General features: G+C 35.2%; 1 protein-coding gene and 1 pseudogene across 3 annotated transcripts; both read left to right on the forward strand.

Annotated features, from left to right (window-relative positions):
- Positions 1-1,560: 1,560 nt before the first annotated feature.
- On the forward strand, positions 1,561-7,201 carry LOC147512891 (8-amino-7-oxononanoate synthase-like). 2 transcript variants are annotated; one of them, XM_086595897.1, is made up of 11 exons: positions 1,561-2,292; positions 2,372-2,481; positions 2,547-2,654; positions 3,036-3,274; positions 3,349-3,390; positions 3,788-3,875; positions 4,164-4,297; positions 4,969-5,057; positions 5,747-5,897; positions 5,977-6,045; positions 6,810-7,201. In XM_086595897.1, exons 1-11 carry the CDS (start codon positions 2,070-2,072, stop codon positions 6,934-6,936), a joined length of 1,380 nt encoding a protein of 459 aa, XP_086452023.1. In that variant the 5' UTR covers positions 1,561-2,069; the 3' UTR covers positions 6,937-7,201. The 2 variants fall into 2 exon arrangements, with proteins under 2 accessions (XP_086452023.1, XP_086452024.1); XM_086595898.1 differs by having other exon boundaries at positions 1,990-2,292; positions 2,426-2,481.
- A 3,810-nt stretch (positions 7,202-11,011) lies between these two features.
- Positions 11,012-19,080, forward strand: LOC147512892 (O-fucosyltransferase 29-like; annotated as a pseudogene). The gene is made up of 9 exons (XR_015215127.1): positions 11,012-11,647; positions 12,487-12,574; positions 12,753-12,829; positions 13,960-14,048; positions 14,156-14,345; positions 15,110-15,298; positions 16,306-16,408; positions 16,658-16,987; positions 18,216-19,080. The product of XR_015215127.1 is annotated as an O-fucosyltransferase 29-like (transcript).
- Positions 19,081-19,143: the final 63 nt, after the last annotated feature.

The raw sequence follows: 19,143 nt of genomic DNA on the forward strand, positions 1-19,143 counted from the left end.
GAGATATTACCACAATATAACCCAACTATGTTTTGAGGTTAGTTCAATGCATTTGCATATAGTTTTTGATTTTTAGTTATTTATATTTTGATGTTAGTTCAATGCAGTTGCATCCAATTTTCAATTCCTGTTATTTATTTTTTTAGATCAGTTCAATGTAGTTGCATCCAGTTTCTGATTTCTCGTTAATTATTCTTTTTCGATTAGTTCAATACATTTGCATCCATTTTCCAATTTCCTGCTAATTGTTCTTTGAGGTCAGCCTCAATGCATTTGCATCCAGTTCGATTTCCCATTAATTATTTCATGAGATTAGTTTAATGCATTTCATCCAGGTTCGATTTCTCGCTATTATTTGATAAAATTGCATTTGCATCTAGTTTCCGATTTCCGCACTATTATTGTTTGAGGTTAGTTCAATGAATTTGCATCCAATTTTCGATTTCTCGTTAATTATTTTTTGAGGTTAGTTCAATGCATTTGCATCCAGATTATTTTTTTGAGATTAGTTCAGTGCAGTTGCATCCAATTTTCGATTTCCCGTTAATTAATTTTTAATATTAGTTCCACGCATTTGCATTATGTTTCTAATTTATAATTAATTTTTCTTCGAGGTTAGTTCAATGCATTTGCATCAAGTTTCCGATTTCCCGTTAATTTAATATTTGAGGGTTAGCTCAATGCATTTGCATCCAGTTTCCGATTTTCCGACAATTATTTTTTTATGTTAGTTTGATGTATTTGTATCAAAATTTTGATTTTCCGTTAATTATTCTTTGAGGTTAGTTTAATGCAGTTGTATTCATATTCCAATTTTCTATATATTACTTTTTAAGATTAGTTTAATACTTGCATTTGCATATAGTTTTCAATTTTCTGTTAAATATTATTTGAGGTTATAGTTTGATGCATTTGCATCCAGTTTTCGGTTCCCCATTAATTGTTTTTTTTTACGTTAGTTTCATTCATTATTATATATATTTTTTAAATATTTGTCATTATTGCTTTGCCGTTATTTTTTTTTTTTTAATTTTCTATTATATATTTTGTGATGTTATTTTTTGTATAATTGTTTTTAAGTATGTTTTGAGGCCGTGTTAAGGACATATTCGAAATAAGTCGGTGCTTTATTAAAATTGTATGATTTGTAATAAGGAATTAGTTTCTACAAATCACATATTTTTAGCAAATTTTTTTATATGATCAAATATATAAGAATTGGAACACTAAAAATGTTTGATTCGTAACCTTTTATAAATCACCTATTTTTTAGCAATTTTGTATATCTGATCAAATATATAAGAAATGGAAATACACTCCAACTCTCCAAATATAAGAATTAGAAATACACTAAAACTCTCCAAAGAGATTCTACGATGCGTGAGATTGTAAATTTATTAAAAGATTATCTTTCATATTAGAGTTTCACATAAGAGAGAAAAAAAAACTAACTCTCATATTAGAGTGCCACATAGGAGAGAGAAAATCCTTTATTAGAGGTTTCTGCTTTAGTATATAGATAGTAGAAGTAGATATAAAGGTGTTGTAATGCTCTTCAATGATATCGAAAGATTCCATAAGTGTAGCTCCTTTACAAGCTCAACCTTTTCAATTTAAGCAATAAATATTGCCCCCCAAAAGTCAAAAATTTAAACAAGCACGGTCTATTTTTTATTTTATAATCATCTCTAGACTCTTAGTTCTGTGGGAGTTTTTAAAGAGACAGTGTTCTTTATTTGTTTTTTCTTCAAACTATCTCTGTGATCTCTTTGTCCATTTTAGCACTTTCAAGTTTAAGAATAAACAATCAATATCAAATTACCTATATACATTCCCATTCCTTTCAATTAAGGGTAATTGATTTAGAGGGACATGAGAGTTCACTGGGTTGAACATTATTAAACATATATTGAATTTGGGTCAAACAGCTACGAACATAAAAGTCTAAATAACAAGTCAAAATTGCGATATATATAAAAATAAATGTTACATAACCAGCGGGCCTGATTTCGACCCAGGTTGGTTTCTCCGCATAGCATGAGAAAAAAAAAACATTGCAGACTCAGAAAATGACTTCTTCTTGTTGGGACACGTTGGTAGAGAAAGCAGTATCTAAACTAGATACACTGAATCTACTTCGTTCACTCCGACCCATTTCAGTCTCAACAACAACTACACATGAAAAAGATTTCAAGACTTTCGATGGGTTACAATCATGGGACCGTTCTTCAGTTGAAATTCAACTCTCAGAATCCACTTTCCAGGAATGGCTTCATAATGTTCCTAGCTCTGGTAAGTAACCATTCATTCTTTTTTAGATAGTTGGAGTAAATTTTTGATTGAAAGACAGTGGCTCTTGTGATTTTTATAGGAGGTAATGGAAATATGAAACCCGAGTCGTTGCGAAAACTTATTCTATTTTCAGGAAATGATTATCTAGGCTTGAGTTCTCATCCAACGGTCCGTAGGGCGGCTGCAGAGGTATGCTTTTCTTTGTAAATAATTTTTATGCCATTTGTTTAGACATTGTTAACATTCGTATTCAGGCAGCACTACAGCATGGGATGGGTCCAAGAGGTTCTGCATTGATATGTGGATATACAGACTACCATAGACTGCTAGAATCTTGCTTAGCTGATTTAAAGAAAAAGGAGGTACTTCTTTGTTAATAAGTTGATTTACATTATCTTTTGGGGAAGTGTCCCTTTTCAGTGGTTCAGTCATTGATAAACATAGATTAGATCAGAGACTTTAGTTCTCGTTATGTGCATTGTATGCCCACATATTGATACAACTCACTTTCTTCAGCTCCCTTCTCCTTTGATTAATAACCAACTTATTTTGGGGAGTATATTGATGTAATTTTCCTCTATCAAATGTCTTTGTCTTGGTTTATGATTTATGGATTGAGTTTGTTTACGCACTTATAGCTTATGTTAGATGAAACGAGTATCTGTGCGTTGTTTATGTACTACCGTTGACATTTTGTGTATTGTGTACTAAACTTGTGCATTATTGTTTATTTTGTGAACCAGGATTGCCTCCTTTGCCCGACAGGCTTTGCAGCCAATATGGCCTTGATGGTAACCCTTGGAAGTATAAGCTCCCTCTTAGCTGTAGGCAAAAAACCCTTGGAGGGTGAGAAGGTAGCAATATTTTCAGATGCTCTAAATCATGCATCGATAATTGATGGCATCCGTCTTGCTGAGAGGCAGCGGGAAGTAGAGATCTTTGTGTATAGACACTGTGACATGGTTCACCTGAGTGCACTGTTGTAGGTTTTTTTCTTCTTTTGTATCTAATTTTATTTTATGATATACTATATTCTGATACCACAGAAAATTGCAGATCAAGTTGCAGAATGGACAAGAAGGTTGTTGTAAGTGATAGGTACGTCTGTACATGGAGGATGATTATTGCAATAATCACCGTCACTGTAGTTACTTTTAAAACCCGTATAAGACCTGTATCCATGTCATATTATTTTGAGTAAAAGATCACATTCCTGCCCAGTGATGCATCCATCCTTTCCAAGCCACTCTATGTTTACAACTAGGTGATATCTATATGAACACTCGATCCAACCCAATCATTGATATCGCCTCATATGTGCAGAGGTATCTAACATCTGGATATCTGCATTTTGCAGAAGACTCATGTATTGTTAGTTTTTACATTTTGACTTCTGAGGTGCATGATTCACAACAAATAAATCTTTGGGGCGTGATCATCTTGAGTAAATGGGATATTTGTTGCACAAATAAGTGTTGTCTTTCATTTTCCACAGCTTGTTTAGTATGGATGGAGATTTTGCACCAATACTTGAACTTGTGGAGCTTCGCAAGAAGCATGGCTTTTTGTTGGTCATTGACGATGTGAGTTTGGCTTTGCATAAACTCCCATATATCATGCATGATGGATTTTACAAATTTGAGAAATATACACAAAGGCAGGACTCTGAGAAGTGGTTCTCAATAGATGCATGTTATATTTGAAAATAATGATTGACCATTCTATTGGCGGTCCTATGGATTAAGTTCACTCATCATCATGTGCCTTATTGAAAAATAAAATAAAAGGAAAGGGCATGATATAGTTTTGTGATTATAGCATTCCTCATATAATTTATTTACTTTTTCTGCATCCACTGATAAATCTTTCAGGCTCATGGAACACTTGTTTGTGGGGAGAATGGTGGTGGCGTTGCGGAGGAGTACAATTGTGAAAATGATATTGACATATGCATAGGCACGTTGAGCAAGGCTGCAGGTTGCCATGGAGGGTTCATTACCTGCAGGTAATTCTGTTTCATGTTACTTGTTATGTATAGAAGCTATATGTCCATAGAGAGAAAATATAAACTTTTGAATTGATATCGAAAAGAACAATGGGAACCCTGGTTTCTTCATGAGAGAGAGAGAGATGCCTTCCATGTGTTCCCTAAGGCTTTTGGCTCGGAGTATGTTTGGAGCCATTCATTTCTCTTACAATATTAAGTTGTGCTCAGAATTTCCAGCTCCAAAACATATGAAAAAAACAGGTGGTAACAGGTCAGAGTAGATAATCTTCATTCCTTCATAAGTCATCTCTGAGTCCTGTTATCTAAACGAAAATAATGAATACAGTAGAAATGTAACTAAAGAGACCAATTTTCTTGTGAGCCGCCCATACAGCAGTAATGCATGCTAACATATATGAGAATAGTATTGATCTATCGGTTATATCAGATTGTGGATTTCTTTGTGATAGGGCCCTCCTCTTTAACGTGTGATTCAAGAAATTCGTGAGTAATCAGATACATAAATTCTATTACCATGTAGAAGAAAATAAAGATGGGAGAAATGCATGACTCTCCTCTCTCTCTTTGTCCTTTAGCATGTATTTACCTCTTTGAAATGCTGACCTGTTATTGGCATCTGATCTGAAAGACCCTTGCTCACTTGTTAGTTTTATAATTTGCATAAACAGCAAAAAGTGGAAGCAGCTCTTACAGTCAAGGGGGCGCTCTTTCATATTTTCAACTGCTATACCACTTCCCATTGCCGCTGCTGCATATGGTATATTCTGGTTCTTTTTGTGTTCATTTATGTTTCTTTCACAGCCGGTGGTTTTCTATTCTGAAGTGTTATGATTGTTTTTGGTACATTTTATGTGCTGCTCCAGTATAGTATCATTGTACTCCATCAGGATGCCATCGACTGCAATTTTTCTGTCTTACCAAAGGGCTTGTCTATACGTATACCTATGTTTCACGATTGCAGAGGGTGTGTGCTATCACCTACATACTTCAGACGCCAACACATCGATAAAGTTTAATATGCTTTGTGGTTTCTGCAGGCTTTCTAGTTGCGTTGGCGAGAGAATGGTTTATGGGGTTTTAATATATTGTAAAGTGGTTTTGGATATTGCAAGAAGCAACATAAAAATTTATTTCGAAAGTCAATCTCTCCTGTCTAACTTTCTACAAGCTAGTATTAGTGGATCAGAATATATTGGCCTTGCCCGTCCAAGACTTATCTCCTGCACCCATTGACACCTTTAATAAACACAGAGATGCAAGGTTTTATATTGGGTTATTAATGCCCATAATAATATTGAAGATAAATCCTGAAAACTTTCTGGCTTTGTATGTTTTATCTTTCCAAGCCATCTAGTTTGTTGTCTAACCATCTAAATTTTCAGGAGTGTCTTTTAGTTTTGGTCTGATTTGTTATGGATTATTAATGAAGTACATATAACTTAGCAGCTGCTGTTATTGTGGCTAAAAAGGAAAAATGGCGTAGGAGGGCCATTTGGAGCCGAGTGCAAGACTTCCGTGTTCTGACCCAAATCCCCATCGCAAGTCCTATCATTAGTCTGGTCGTTGGGAGCGAAGAGAAGGCTTTACAGGCTAGCAGGTTTTCTCTCACTCTCTGTCTCTCTTTCCCCTTTCCAAACATCTCTGCTGCTGCTAACGTGTTTTGCCTCATGGTACAGGCATTTACTGGAGTCAGGCTTCCATGTGACAGCGATCAGACCACCCACAGTTCCCTCCAATTCATGCAGGTATTTGTTGAACTGTCTTTCATATGTATTTGGGTACTTTAAAGTCGTGGAGTACCATCGACATAAACTCATAATTTACATGAAGATTTCATTCATATAATGAATTAGAGAAGGAACTATGTATTGAAAACCTAGGCTAATTCAGATAAATTTCACAGTTACTTTTGTTTTAATAAAGTATTAGTAAATATATTATAGTGCGTGGACAGTTAAGAATATGTTGAGGTTTCACGCCAAACCAAATGGATGATCGACCTATTCTTTCCTTGTACGGTTAATGTCTACCTACTTAGACACCATGGGTCAGGAAAAAATGATGTTGTAACTGTAATAAGTATCCTTCAGATTCAAACCTTCTACGTTGAAACTGCTCACAGCTTCTGCTGCATGCTAAGAACACTTGTTAGTATGTTGCTTAGCTTAGCCTTGGTTTGTCAGCCGGATAGATTTTTTTGGCTTCATTTCTATTGTCAGTGTTGCAGTCCAACAGTTCATCTTAGATGCTTTATCTAGCCTAAGAAATAAGAACAATCTCATCTTACATGTTTTACAAAACGAATGGACGGGTATTAATTTTTAGTCTGAATTTGTCAATCTTGTCCTAAGATGATTTTGCGATTAGAGATTTTAGCTTGTCATCTTTTATTGTTGTGCAACTTTCACTTGGTTGACGTGGCTTTCTGACCGGAATGCCGTTATTAGTGTTGTGCTGGTGTATTTTCTTACCCTTTTGAACCACATCATTTCTTCTTCACATGTTTCAGGTTACGGATAACCCTTAGTGCAGCCCATACGACGGATGATGTAAAGAAGTTGACTTCTGCACTCTCCGACAGCATAAAATTTGCAGAAATCAGGGTTAAGAATTTCGACGGTCGTGCCAAGCTTTGATATCTGATCTGTTGTAAAACTCGAGTAGGAAGTAATCAATGGAGCAAAATATCTGAAGTGCAAAAACGATGTGTTACCAGCAGAGTGATGCTCCATGTTGTCATGACCTGAGCACTATTCATGTTCCCTGATTGGGTACATTTTTGAGGTATGGGTTTCCACCTTCCATTTTTGAGTGAAGTGAGATTCGTTTGATAGGCCTTTTGGTGTAAAACGTGTAAAGTACATGAATTTGTCATTTTGCAGTAGGTGTTTTGAGGAAAAATATTGCATATTTAATTATTTATGCAACACCAACACCAACACCAACACCCAGGCTGTAGACACATCTGATCTCTCAGCAGTAGATTATTTAGTGGTACTGTTCAGTACTACAGTGCAATCCTCCCGTTGTTCATACAGTTTGCTTCTGTTTGAAGGCCCAAATTGAGGCCCAACAAGCTACACACTGATGATATTACAGGTGGAGGTGCGGAAGGCACCAAGTATCTGGACGCAAATGTTTGAAAATTGATGCCAAAAAGCTATAAATCTTGTAGGGCCTTTTTACTAAACCAATATCTACATAACTGAAACTTAGAGCATCTTTAGAAAAGAAACCAAGAAAACACAAATTTTTTTAACCAAACCAAACACCAAACCAAAAATATACCAACTAATTTCAGGAGAAACATCAAATATTCGACATCAAGTGACGCGAAAACCGTGCTATATAGCCTATGTGGCTTTCTCAAAACCGTACTATTGAAATCTATCTTAAAAGCCTAAACCCACGCGGTTTTCTAGAAAAAGCTGCACCACTGAAGTCCATCTTAAAAGTCTAAGCCCACGTGAAGCCCACTGTTTAGCCCAAGTCTATGCGGTGTTAGAAAAACTGCGAGAAATTTGATACAGCACCAAAGTTGGAATCAAATTTTGGCCGATTTGGTGTTTGGTTTGGTGTTTTTTTTGTGTTTTCATCAATATGTGTCTCTCATAAAAAAACACCAAATTATTAGAAATTTTATTAGAAATTTGGTGTTTGATGTTAGGATAGTATCTCACCTAAAGATGCTCTTAAACTTCACTTGAACTTTTCGGCCAAAATTCTAACGCACTATACTTGATTGAAATATCAAATATGTGATTAGTAGCGACTAATTTGAGATTCAGTCAAACAATGATGTTTGACTTATTTCCAATATAATGGGATTATGGGACACCTCCCTGGATCTGTTGCTTGATTTGGGCTATTGCAGAAGACAGCTAAGAGCCTTTGATACGCCTTTTTAAACTGAAGCACCCCAGCGTTAAAGCCCTTTGATTCTGAAGCAGGTCAGAAGTTCATCCCTGGTCTCCTGGACCGTTTCCAGCCCCTCCATGTGCAACTGATTTACTATCTATTAAGGCGAAGAAAGCACACAATGAAGACTGTTTCCAGCTGAAGACTGAGTTTTAGTTTATCCTGACAAAAGATGGGCTCGGTTTGGAATTTCTAATAGTACCAAAACCTAAACGTGGCACATTAAAAAAACCCGGTCAGATACGGCTGAGATTTATCTTCTAAAACATCCAAGGAGCTTATACAAAGCCATTGCTTTGGTAATAAGCTTATTATATGGGTAGTAAGTTAACGTAGCTAGTATCTCAATCGAACGTTGAAGATACATGTCATATACTCATATGCAACTCTGGAACTGGTTTGCGAATCTATATCATAAGCTGCAAGACACGTGCGTGCAATGCTTCGAGACTTGTTTCGCAACCCAATTCCAGAATACCGAGTCTAATTTTTTTTCTTCTATATTTAGGAACTTGCTAGAATGTACATGTGTACATGTTAGTATGTTACATTTGCCTATTGAATACAGTTGTTATTGTACAAGTACAAGATCCACAAACAGGTTCTGCTAAATTTGCTTGGTTGGTTAGTGATGAGTGAGGAGTCACTTTGTACGCGAAGCATCATTAAGCCTGCCCTACCACCCATAAACTCCGGCTTCTCTGTTTCGCATATTTATAATCCCATCTTTCCTCTTACCTAACTTTATGAAACCCTACATGTTCCACTTTCTCAAATATTGAATACCATGTGAGGCCAGCTTGAACGGTTGAAAATGATAACACTGATGGTAGAGGGCCTCATGGCCACACCTCTGTGTTTGTATATGTGCTTTCCCCTCAGCGCATGTTTTCTCTTCATTGTTGGGACAATATTTATAAAGTTTACAAGTATTGAGTTGAGACGCCAGGTGATCTTTTTTTTTTCGGTAACTAGACTCCAGGTGATCTACATTCGCCTAAAAAGGCTAAAACAACTAAACAACAAGAAGCACCCTCTAGTATGTCATATGAAGTTTACAAGTATTGAGTTGAGACTACAGGTGATCTACATTCGCCTAAAAAGGCTAAAACAACTAGACAACAAGAAGCACCCCCTAGTATGTTATATGAAGTTTACAAGTATTGAGTTTTTGAAAAATTCGAAATTATATTTCAAAGTCGAAATATCATAAGAGTCGGAATTCCAACTTTTTATTTGTCATAATTCTGGCAATTCCAAAATAGACCACCCCTAGCATCGCCTAGTTTAGTTTTCCATGATATGACTGTTGTATGTACTTTCCGCAATGTTAGATAAATGGAGGAAATGCCGTTACCCAAAAAAAACAAAAGGTAAACAACAAGAAGTAATTTACACTGAACAAGTTGATATGAGTTGGGCAGTGTAATTATAGTTTGGGATTTTGGAATTATTAGAATTTAAAAAATCTAGAAAACTGAAATTCACAATATTTACAATATTTCGACCCATATTATATTTTGATTTCAACTAAATTTTAGAATCATTAATATTTTTGACTCTATATTGTATTTTCCGTCTTTTTGAAAAACCAAAATATCCGTGCGAAATTCCGACATTTGGTTTGGAATTGTGAATACTGGTTGTAAAACCATTTGCCAATTTGCTCATCTAGTACATACATGCATAAAAGTGATCAAGGGGCAACTTAATTGGTATGATACTCTGATGTTTCAATGGAGGCTTAAATAGCTTACGCAAAGTATTTTTTATTTATTTATTGGCAAGTCTGTTTTAAAAGAGATCAGTAACTCTTTAATACTGGCGGGTTCGATTCCCAGACTTCTGATATCATCATCCAAAAATTTTACGGACTTTACTAGTCGGCACCTGCAAATGTTGTAAATGATTCTCTTAAATTCCATTAACTAATAAGCAATGCCAAACAGGACCATTGTACGTTTATGGCATTTCTCTTTCACAAGAAAAATGAGAAGGGGTGTGGGGTGTGGGGGGACGACGACCAAGTCAAAGAGTGCTATAACTTAGGGCCACAAAATCTACGCCAAATAGTGTATTTGAACTGTGCTTCTCCAGTGTCCATTGAGAGTGCGAGGCCCTTTTCATTCTTTAATCATGTGATAGTCCAGGATAAATATTAATTTTGTTTGCATGTACTTTTATTTATTTATTTATTTTTGTGTCTTTAAAGGCGTGACATTTTCCTAAAATTTCAGTATGATTAAATTTTTTGTCTGATACAAGAAAGATACATTGACGTTATCGTTCGGAAAGCAACAAATAGTTGATTTGTCTTAAAGATGCAAAACAACAACAAATATCCAGTTGTATTTAGTGAAATTTAGCTTTTGTGCAGATTTTAGTAATTTTCATCTGCAATCTCTTGAAAGTTCGAACACATGGTTGGGAAAAATTATATGAGCATCTTAAATCTGCCATTAGAGGTGTCGTTTTTGACTTTGTGCAATTGTGCATTCAGATTTTTAACTTATTACTTTCCTTTACTTATATACTGTAATTAATACACACTCAAAATCATCCAGAACATGGTGCGTATGTTTGTTTCCCACATTCTCTCAACAATTTTATAACTGATCCAAACCCCCAACTTGTTGTATACAAAATTGTTACGATCCAGATTTCCAGATCTTAATTCAAATAATTTACTTAAGTCAATCAACCTCCATAAATTCTCTAATTGTGGAAAACAAAATTCAAAAAGTTGAACTTTTTAATCACTAAACAAACACGTACATCTAACATGCACAGTTGCACGCACAAACCATAATACATCTGAATACCTGATATATTTGCAACGGCACAATACCCACTTTTAGATTTTCCGGAATAACGGAATCCCAAAAACGCCGCCGATACGTTAGTCAACTTCTCATTTCACTTCACTGCTCTTATATACCGATATATATTTATACACTCACTTCCACACCTCATTCATTCTCTATTCATTAATTATAACCGATACGTTATAAATAACATTTCCGATATTTCTCAGGAACAAACAAAACTCCTCTTCAAAAAACAGGATTCTCCTCATTTCCTCTCAACGTCTCTCTCAGTGACATTTCCTCAAATACAAAACACCAATTTTTAACACCATTTTTGTAAAAATAAGATCTGTAATTTATGTATGATGTGATTTTGAGCTCAATGGTTGTGGGGAAATCAAGTAATGTTGAGGGTAGTGGGTTTAAGTATGTGTCTATATTACATACACAACAGAAACATATGTGTTTGAGGTTTCAGAAGAAGCAATTGTTTTCACTTTCGTTTATTTGTGGGTTAATGTTATTTGCATTGGGTTTGATTTCACTTTTTACTGGACATATTGCTTCTCATCTTGAGTATTACTCCTTTCAGTTCATGAAAGGAGCTTTGTCTACAAAATTGGTAAGCCATTTTAATTACTAGTGTTAAAAATGTCTTCTTTTTTATATGTTTTTGATGATTTGGTTTGTTGTAAGTGGTGATCATGCATTATGGTTTTGAGAAAAATAAAAATAAAAAATGGAAATGTTGCTTTGTAATTTTGACTGTGTGGGGTTTTAATTGTTGTTATAGATCATGTTTAGTGTTTTCTTGATTAAGACATTATTTAAGTCAACATTACATTAAAAAGGACTGTTTAACTGAATATCTTACTAATTTTTCAACACTTTCGTTTCATAAAAAATTGACTGCATTTGAAATCAATTTGATGGGAAACTGGTTTGGAAGTTTTTTTTTTCTTCTTCTTCTGGAGGGGGGGAAGGCATTTTCTGCTTGACTGTGCAGTTTAATGTCTTTATGCTCTTTCACAGTACAATTGACCTTCATTCTGTAATGATTCCTGAAAAGTAGGTAGAGTCAGGGTTTGATCTGTTCTCCACGACCGAGATATAAGGCAGAAGGATTTTACGCTCACATACATGTTTTAACAGAAATTTATTGATTTGGGAATTAAATCTATTTTTTCTGTTCTTCTCTGTTTTGATCTAAACTAGGTTTCTTTGCTTTCTCTGATACTAAGTAAGTAATTCCACAAACTAGTCAATCACATAATTATCTTCTTTCATTCCCGGAGTAATTGATTTATGGCTTGCCCTATATACTTTTTTCTTTTTGTGTGTCTGTGTGTATGTTATCTACTTTACTATGTTTGTGTTTATTGATATGTATTAGTATATAGAAACTTATGTACAGTTAAAATAGAAAATTTGACAGTGTTTATTTTTTCCATGTCGTTGCAGGATAACCGTCATGCTCCAATTAATATATGGAAATCTAAAGCTGCAAAGGTCTACTATGGATGCAGTGATAGAGATCCTCATATGCCTCGTAAGTTGTTTCTATAGGGATTTTTGTTCTCCTTGTTTAGTTTGTAATTTTCAGCTCTTGCATAGGTTAATTAAGGCAAACCCATTCGGTTTCATGTTTTCTGAGAAATGACATCTCTTTAGATTTTTCATTTTCACACTACTAACCAGTCTCTTATTAATTTTCTCATGAAACCTAGATGCTGTACGTCAGCGTTCATCCAATGGGTACTTGCTTATTGCAACAAGTGGAGGACTAAACCAACAAAGAACTGGGGTAAGTAAAAAAATTCCTCATTTTAGAGTATTCTTTGCATTTCCATTTTAAGTAACCAGTTTATCTTCATTGAACAGTTAAGGAATGTTTTGCCATTCATTATGAAGGTAGATAGTTATTTTTTGAACCTTATTGAGGTTGTAAAGCCCTAAGCCAAGTAATGTGCCTCTTTATTTATTTTAACACGTTTTTGACATATTTTGGTTGTAAAGTCATTTGGCAAAAAGATTAAAATAGAAAACTTGTATGGTTAGGAGATCCCTAAATAACATCTCAATTGCACAAAATGACAAAAATACGTGCTTTACGACTAATTTGTGTGTTGCTGTTGTAGAGTGTAGACTGTAGAGGTTGTTAGCAATTTATCTGATTATTCTGGTTGGTGATTTAAATGCACGATAAACAGTTATAGTGATTTTGTAAAAAGAGTGAGTGTCATCTAAATCATTGCATCACATGAGTTGGAGCCTGTCCAATGTTTAATAAAAGAGCTGTTTGGATTGGAGGCTGCACACAGAGTGTCAGCTATACAAACAGAGTTTGTTTGTGAATTTGGCAGTAATTCTAGATTTTATCTAATATATTATAGATTTCATGAACCAATCCTATTGAGGGAGGTCGGGCCTTTGGTGATAATTCCTCTCATTGTATATTTGTATGTACACAAGGTCTTATCAGGTCAAGGTCGTATGTCGCAAGTGAAACTGCCCATTCCTTTTATTTCCCCATCCTTCTGTTCTACATATATCCTAATAGTGGAGAATCCTTTTGGTATACCTCTATTTTGGATAGAGGTTCCTGAAGTGTTTCTCAATGGGTTGCTGTTGTACTTATAATCTCATGCTTATGTTAGACAAAAGATATAGGTGAACATCTAGCATATTCAATTATAGTGTTAGTTTGAAGCCAATCCAATATAAAGTTGAATGGTAATAAAATTGTATTTGTTAAAAGAATTATTATATATGTGTTACTTACGTTTCATGGAGTTCTTTAGTTACAACTGTTAGTGAAAGCCACTCTTCATAATTACTGTGCCATGACAAGGGAACTGATAGCTTAAGACTCAGTTCTCTACTATGTCTTTTTTTGTTCCTTTAACTGACTGTCCCTTTCCTTTCCACACTTAGATAACTGATGCTGTTGTTGTTGCTCGGGTCCTGAATGCCACATTAGTTGTACCTGAGCTGGATCACAATTCCTTCTGGAAAGATGATAGGTAGGTTGAGTTACTATTGATTGACTTAGTGATGACTTCACTGACGGGTTGCATTTGTATGTTGACCTTTCACGAGTTTATCTGACATCATGATGTTTCACATGCAGCGACTTTGTTGACATTTTTGACGTTGAGTGGTTCATTGCTTCCCTTGCAAAGGATGTCACCATTGTTAGAAGAATCCCTGATAAAGTAATGAGGTCAATGGACAAACCTCCATACACCATGCGTGTACCGAGAAAATCCACTCCTGAATATTATTTGGATCAAGTGCTGCCAATACTCTTGAGGAGGCGTGTAAGAACCATTCTAAATTAGTCTTGGATTTATTTTAATTCCTGCTTCCATTTATCATAAACTTATAAGCTATCATCACTATTCTCTCTCTCTCTCCTCTTATTGGTTTTTCGAAACTTTTAGTAAAGTCTCATTAAAATCCCAATCTTTTGTTTTTTTTGTTTGTTGAAATATAATTTGACGGGAAATTGATGAACTATCCTCCTTCCAATCTTGTTTCAACATTATTTCCAATTTTCTTTTGTTAACTAAAATTACTAAAAGTAACATTTTCAAAGTAATAAAGTTTTTTATTTATCTTTTGTTCAAAAAATTTAGGGAAGGTGTCCAGTTCCTTGGGAGGTTGAGCCCAACGTCTTGGGTTCAGTTTCACTTTCAGTGGGGAAAAGGGGTTTTAACGGGTTAGCGAATAAAGTTCTAACTTATAAAAGAATTTCAAGAAAATTCTGTATTTCGATGAAGGTCTTACTTTCTTAAATAATTGACATCTGTAAATACCTAAATGTACTGCATCCATGTTTGAGCAGTGTTAGACTGAGTTACTGGACAATGCCTTTTACTTTGTAATTTTTCCTCAGAATCTAATTGAAAGTTGTTTTTAAGATGCATAACAGCTCTGGGGAAATAAGTCAAATAACACATGGAAATTTTGTCCATTTGGTGGCTCTAGATTTCGCATACATTGAATCACCTTTATCAGTTATATAACGTTTCTATTTTCTGTAATAAGTTGACAAGTCCATATGTACTTGATCGTCATGCAGGCTGTGCAGTTGACGAAGTTTGACTACAGACTTGCTAATAACCTTGATCTAACAACTACAAAAGCTGCGCTTGCCGTTTAATTATCATGGCTTAAGATTCACTTAAACCTATAATGAAAAAACTTCGGGTCAAGAGTTGGTGATGAGAATGAGGAGCATGACCAATCGCTTTATTGCAGTTCACTTAAGGTATATACTTCTCATTTCTTGTGTAATAATAAATAGTGTGAATCTCTAATGTATACCTTTTTTGGTTTGTTTGGAAATAGGCATGGAACGCTAAAGCTTTTGCAGAATCTAGATTCTTGTGATACCAAATATTTGTTCTGGTAAACTGTAAACAACATAAATAGGAATTTTTGTACAGAACATCTGTGTAGGATAGCATATATTGTTCAGTGAGAAAGAGATCTAGTACAATGAACATAATGGGTAATTAAGGATCTGATTGTGGGTGGCAAATGTTCTAATTGGAGATGTTGGTAGAAGGCTTAGAGAACTTATTGTGCTTAAGAGATCGGCAGAACTTAAACGCTGTCAGCCAGAGCATGAGCTTTGGTAGAGCTCCTGTCATTGTTATGCTATTATATGATAGGGGGACCCTTCTTTTATTCGTGTTAGCCATTATTGATAACAGTAAAAAAAAAAGAGCTAAACTTCTGTATCCTTTGGAGTTGTTTTCATGGAATGGAATTTCTAGGGCAGTAGTAAGAAGTTCATCAGAATAGGACCTTAAGAGATTTCTTCTTTTTATGAAACATTTGGCTGGGTTTCCAGAATGAGTTTTGCACATGTTGGATTTTAATTGGAATGAGTGTAGATACTATAAGTTGAATAAGAACTGGCACTATTCTTATGCTCAGTTTTTATCAGTTCGAACTTGCATTATTGCCACAGTCAAAACCTTTTGATTTGGCAGAACAAACAAAAAGTTGCCTAAAATCAATAGAAGGATGGCATTATTAGTTGGAGGATGACATATAGTCCTGGCAAACAGACCCTAAGCGACAAGCCGGCCATTGATTTGAAAACCAATAATCTTAATGAGATTTACTATTTTCTGCATAGAAATATTGGCAATTTGAGGTTAAATATTTGATTTATTTATCCCGTAGTTGATTTTGAAACGTGTCTAGTGCTAGAAAAAAACAGTTATCTTTGGCATATATAAAGATTTCTATTTGTATTACTGGCAGATTTGAGCCTGATATGCTGGCATTTTCTGGATGTTACTATGGGGGAGGAGACAGAGAAAGAAACGAGCTGGCAGAGATCAGGAAGCGGTGGGCGACACTACCTGTGAGATTGACATGCTTTGTTGTTTTTCTGCATAATGTTTCTTCATCTCTGGTGGATTAGTAATTATTTTGATGGATATAGGAATTCAAATTCCCTTATGGATTTTATTTTACAGTGTAGAAGCACTTAAATAGACTGTAATACTACGTATCTGCGGAGCAAGTATAGCAACTTACAAATCCATGAATTTATTGTTGACTTACTTATTTAATTGGATTCATTTTATTTTATTTTATTTTGATTTTACAGGATTTGAGTCCTGAGGGGGAAAGAAAACGTGGAAAGTGCCCACTCACTCCTGAAGAAGTGGGTTTGATGTTAAGGGCGCTTGGTTTCAGAAAAGATTCTTACCTCTATGTTAAGGCCTGGGGAAATTTATGGTGGAGAAAAGACTCTGCAGCCCCTCAGAGACCTATTCCCAAACTTCTACACCAAAGAGATGCTTACAAACAAAGAGTTGAAACCATTTCTCCCATTCTCATCTCAACTTGCTGCCATTGACTACATTGTCAGCGACGAAAGTGATGTATTTGTCGCCAATAACAATGGCAATATGGCCAAGATTCTTGCAGGTCGAAGGTAAGGATTAAGAGCTCATTCTTGTTTTCATTGTCTCTCTACTTTTATGCAGTTGTAACTTCTTTGTCATAAAACTCACACTACTATACGTGATATTAAATCTAGGCACTTTCTCTTAGACTCCTCATTTTGATAAGTTCGCAAAATTAGTCTTGTAACCTACATGCATAATAATGACTCCAAGTGCACTTGGAATTCTTAGCAGGAAGTTATATCTATTGGTAATCGAGTCGTAAAATTAACTTTCTTTTGAAACCTTAACTATTGGCCAAATTTATGATAACACACTTCACAATTTGCATAGGTTTAGTTGTTGGGGTAGGCTGCAACTTAATGATTAACATACTGCTCGGAACTTGGGGAAATAATTTGATTGGGAGAGAGCACTTTGTCAAACAAATTTGCTATCCTGCTTCCTTGAAGCATAAAAGTATCAACTATCAAGCAACCACTTGATGTTTGACTTTGTCACTTTGTGATATACTTTGCACTAGATGATGGTTTTGTGAAAATGTTTGTAAATTTGCCATCACAAGTTGCTTTACACGTCTCTCTACAAGATAAGGTTTTTGTTTTATCTAATTTCCTGGGCAAGAAAGGGAGAATTTGTGTCTGGAAAGGTAATGATTTGGAAGTTTCGTGTAATGTTACCTCCAAGAAAAAGTATAAAATGCACTCTGATGACTACTGCAACTTATGTGTTTTGCATAATTAGTTTATCAGTTTGTACTGATAGACTGATAGCTGCAACCTGAGTAGCGTTGATAGGATTAAATTGTTAGATTTTAGCCTGAGGCCTGAGCTGAATATGTTACTTGGTTGATAGTGGAATCAGTTTTCTTTTTTAGTATAAATCTTGAAGAAGAAATCAACACACCTAATAAGTTTTTCTATCTTCTTACTGTTCTTAGAGGACTAAAAGATCTAGGCGTCGTACTTTGCATATAAAAGTTTACTTGATATCGTTTGGGTGCCGTACTATCAGTATTTGTTGAGTATGAGGATTCCTGTTTCATGAAAGGAGGAAGCTGACGAAATAATTGGTTTTTTTGCCCCTTAATAATTTCTTGGCAGTATTGGACTCCTTCACTCCTTGAATTTTATTTTATTTTGTGTATGTAAATATTTATTTATCTATTAAGAGCGAAAAGTTGTGTATCCTGTTGCATTTAAGTCATCCTGCATATTTGTTTGCTTGGTTTTTCTTAATTAATTGATATGGATGAAGGAGGTACATGGGGCACAAGAGAACCATCAGACCCAATGCAAAGAAACTCAACTCACTATTCATGGCAAGAAAATACATGGACTGGGATACATTTTCCAGGAAGGTGCGGTCATGTCAACGAGGATTTATGGGTGAACCTGAAGAAATGAGACCTGGGAGAGGTGAATTCCATGAATTCCCATCTTCTTGCATCTGCCATAGAGACTACTATAATGACAACAGATATAATGTGGAGTTTCATTCCAGACGACAGTATGAGTTGGACTTGAATGAGGAATCAAAATCAGGAAACAGTACACAGAATGGAGGAGTGAACAGGGTGGAAAGACTAAGTACTGTTAAAATGGGGATGCGCAAGTGGTAATCTTTGATCAGAAATAGTGAGAAACAACATTTTCTGTCTAACTTAGACTTCTTGATGGGTTGGCATCCGCAAGGACGGGAAGGATTGGTTTCTACACATTATTCACCGATAATTCAACATTTTCGTTCTGTCCTGCACAATTGAGCACATTGTGGACAAAAGTTGGACAAAGATCTCCACTCATCTGATCGCATCATGTTGAAGGGGTCGCTTCTTGGCGGGGAAAAAAAAATGGAAACCAAGGAAAGTGATTGTCCTGATGAACTGTTATGGTTAATCCACTGACAACGTTTGCGTGAATTGACGCAGTGTACAGAAGAAATGAGTCAGATCGAGCTTCACCAAATTTGTACATACAAGCTGTTTAGATTGGTTTTAATTATTGTAAGTTTGCTCTGATGTTAGCTCTGTTACGGAGTTGTAGGGACACAGGTAGCCTCAAGGTTGGCTACTGCTAATTGTGGGACGTTTTAATTTATATATAAGAACGTTTTAAAATTATTTTACTGGCATTAACAAATCTTGTAAAATTTATTCAAATATAAATCATTTCCATAGAAACGA

Source organism: Coptis chinensis, chromosome 3 (genome assembly GCF_015680905.1).
Source record: "Coptis chinensis isolate HL-2020 chromosome 3, ASM1568090v1, whole genome shotgun sequence".
Taxonomy (NCBI): domain Eukaryota; kingdom Viridiplantae; phylum Streptophyta; class Magnoliopsida; order Ranunculales; family Ranunculaceae; genus Coptis; species Coptis chinensis.

Excerpts from the sequence above, each read along its gene's own strand:
- LOC147512891 (XM_086595897.1), top strand. The coding sequence starts at position 2,070 with ATGACTTCTTCTTGTTGGGACACGTTGGTAGAGAAAGCAGTATCTAAA. Across the intron at positions 2,482-2,546 it reads TCCGTAGGGCGGCTGCAGAG|GCAGCACTACAGCATGGGAT; the intron begins GTATGCTTTTCT and ends ATTCGTATTCAG. Across the intron at positions 2,655-3,035 it reads CTGATTTAAAGAAAAAGGAG|GATTGCCTCCTTTGCCCGAC; the intron begins GTACTTCTTTGT and ends TTTGTGAACCAG.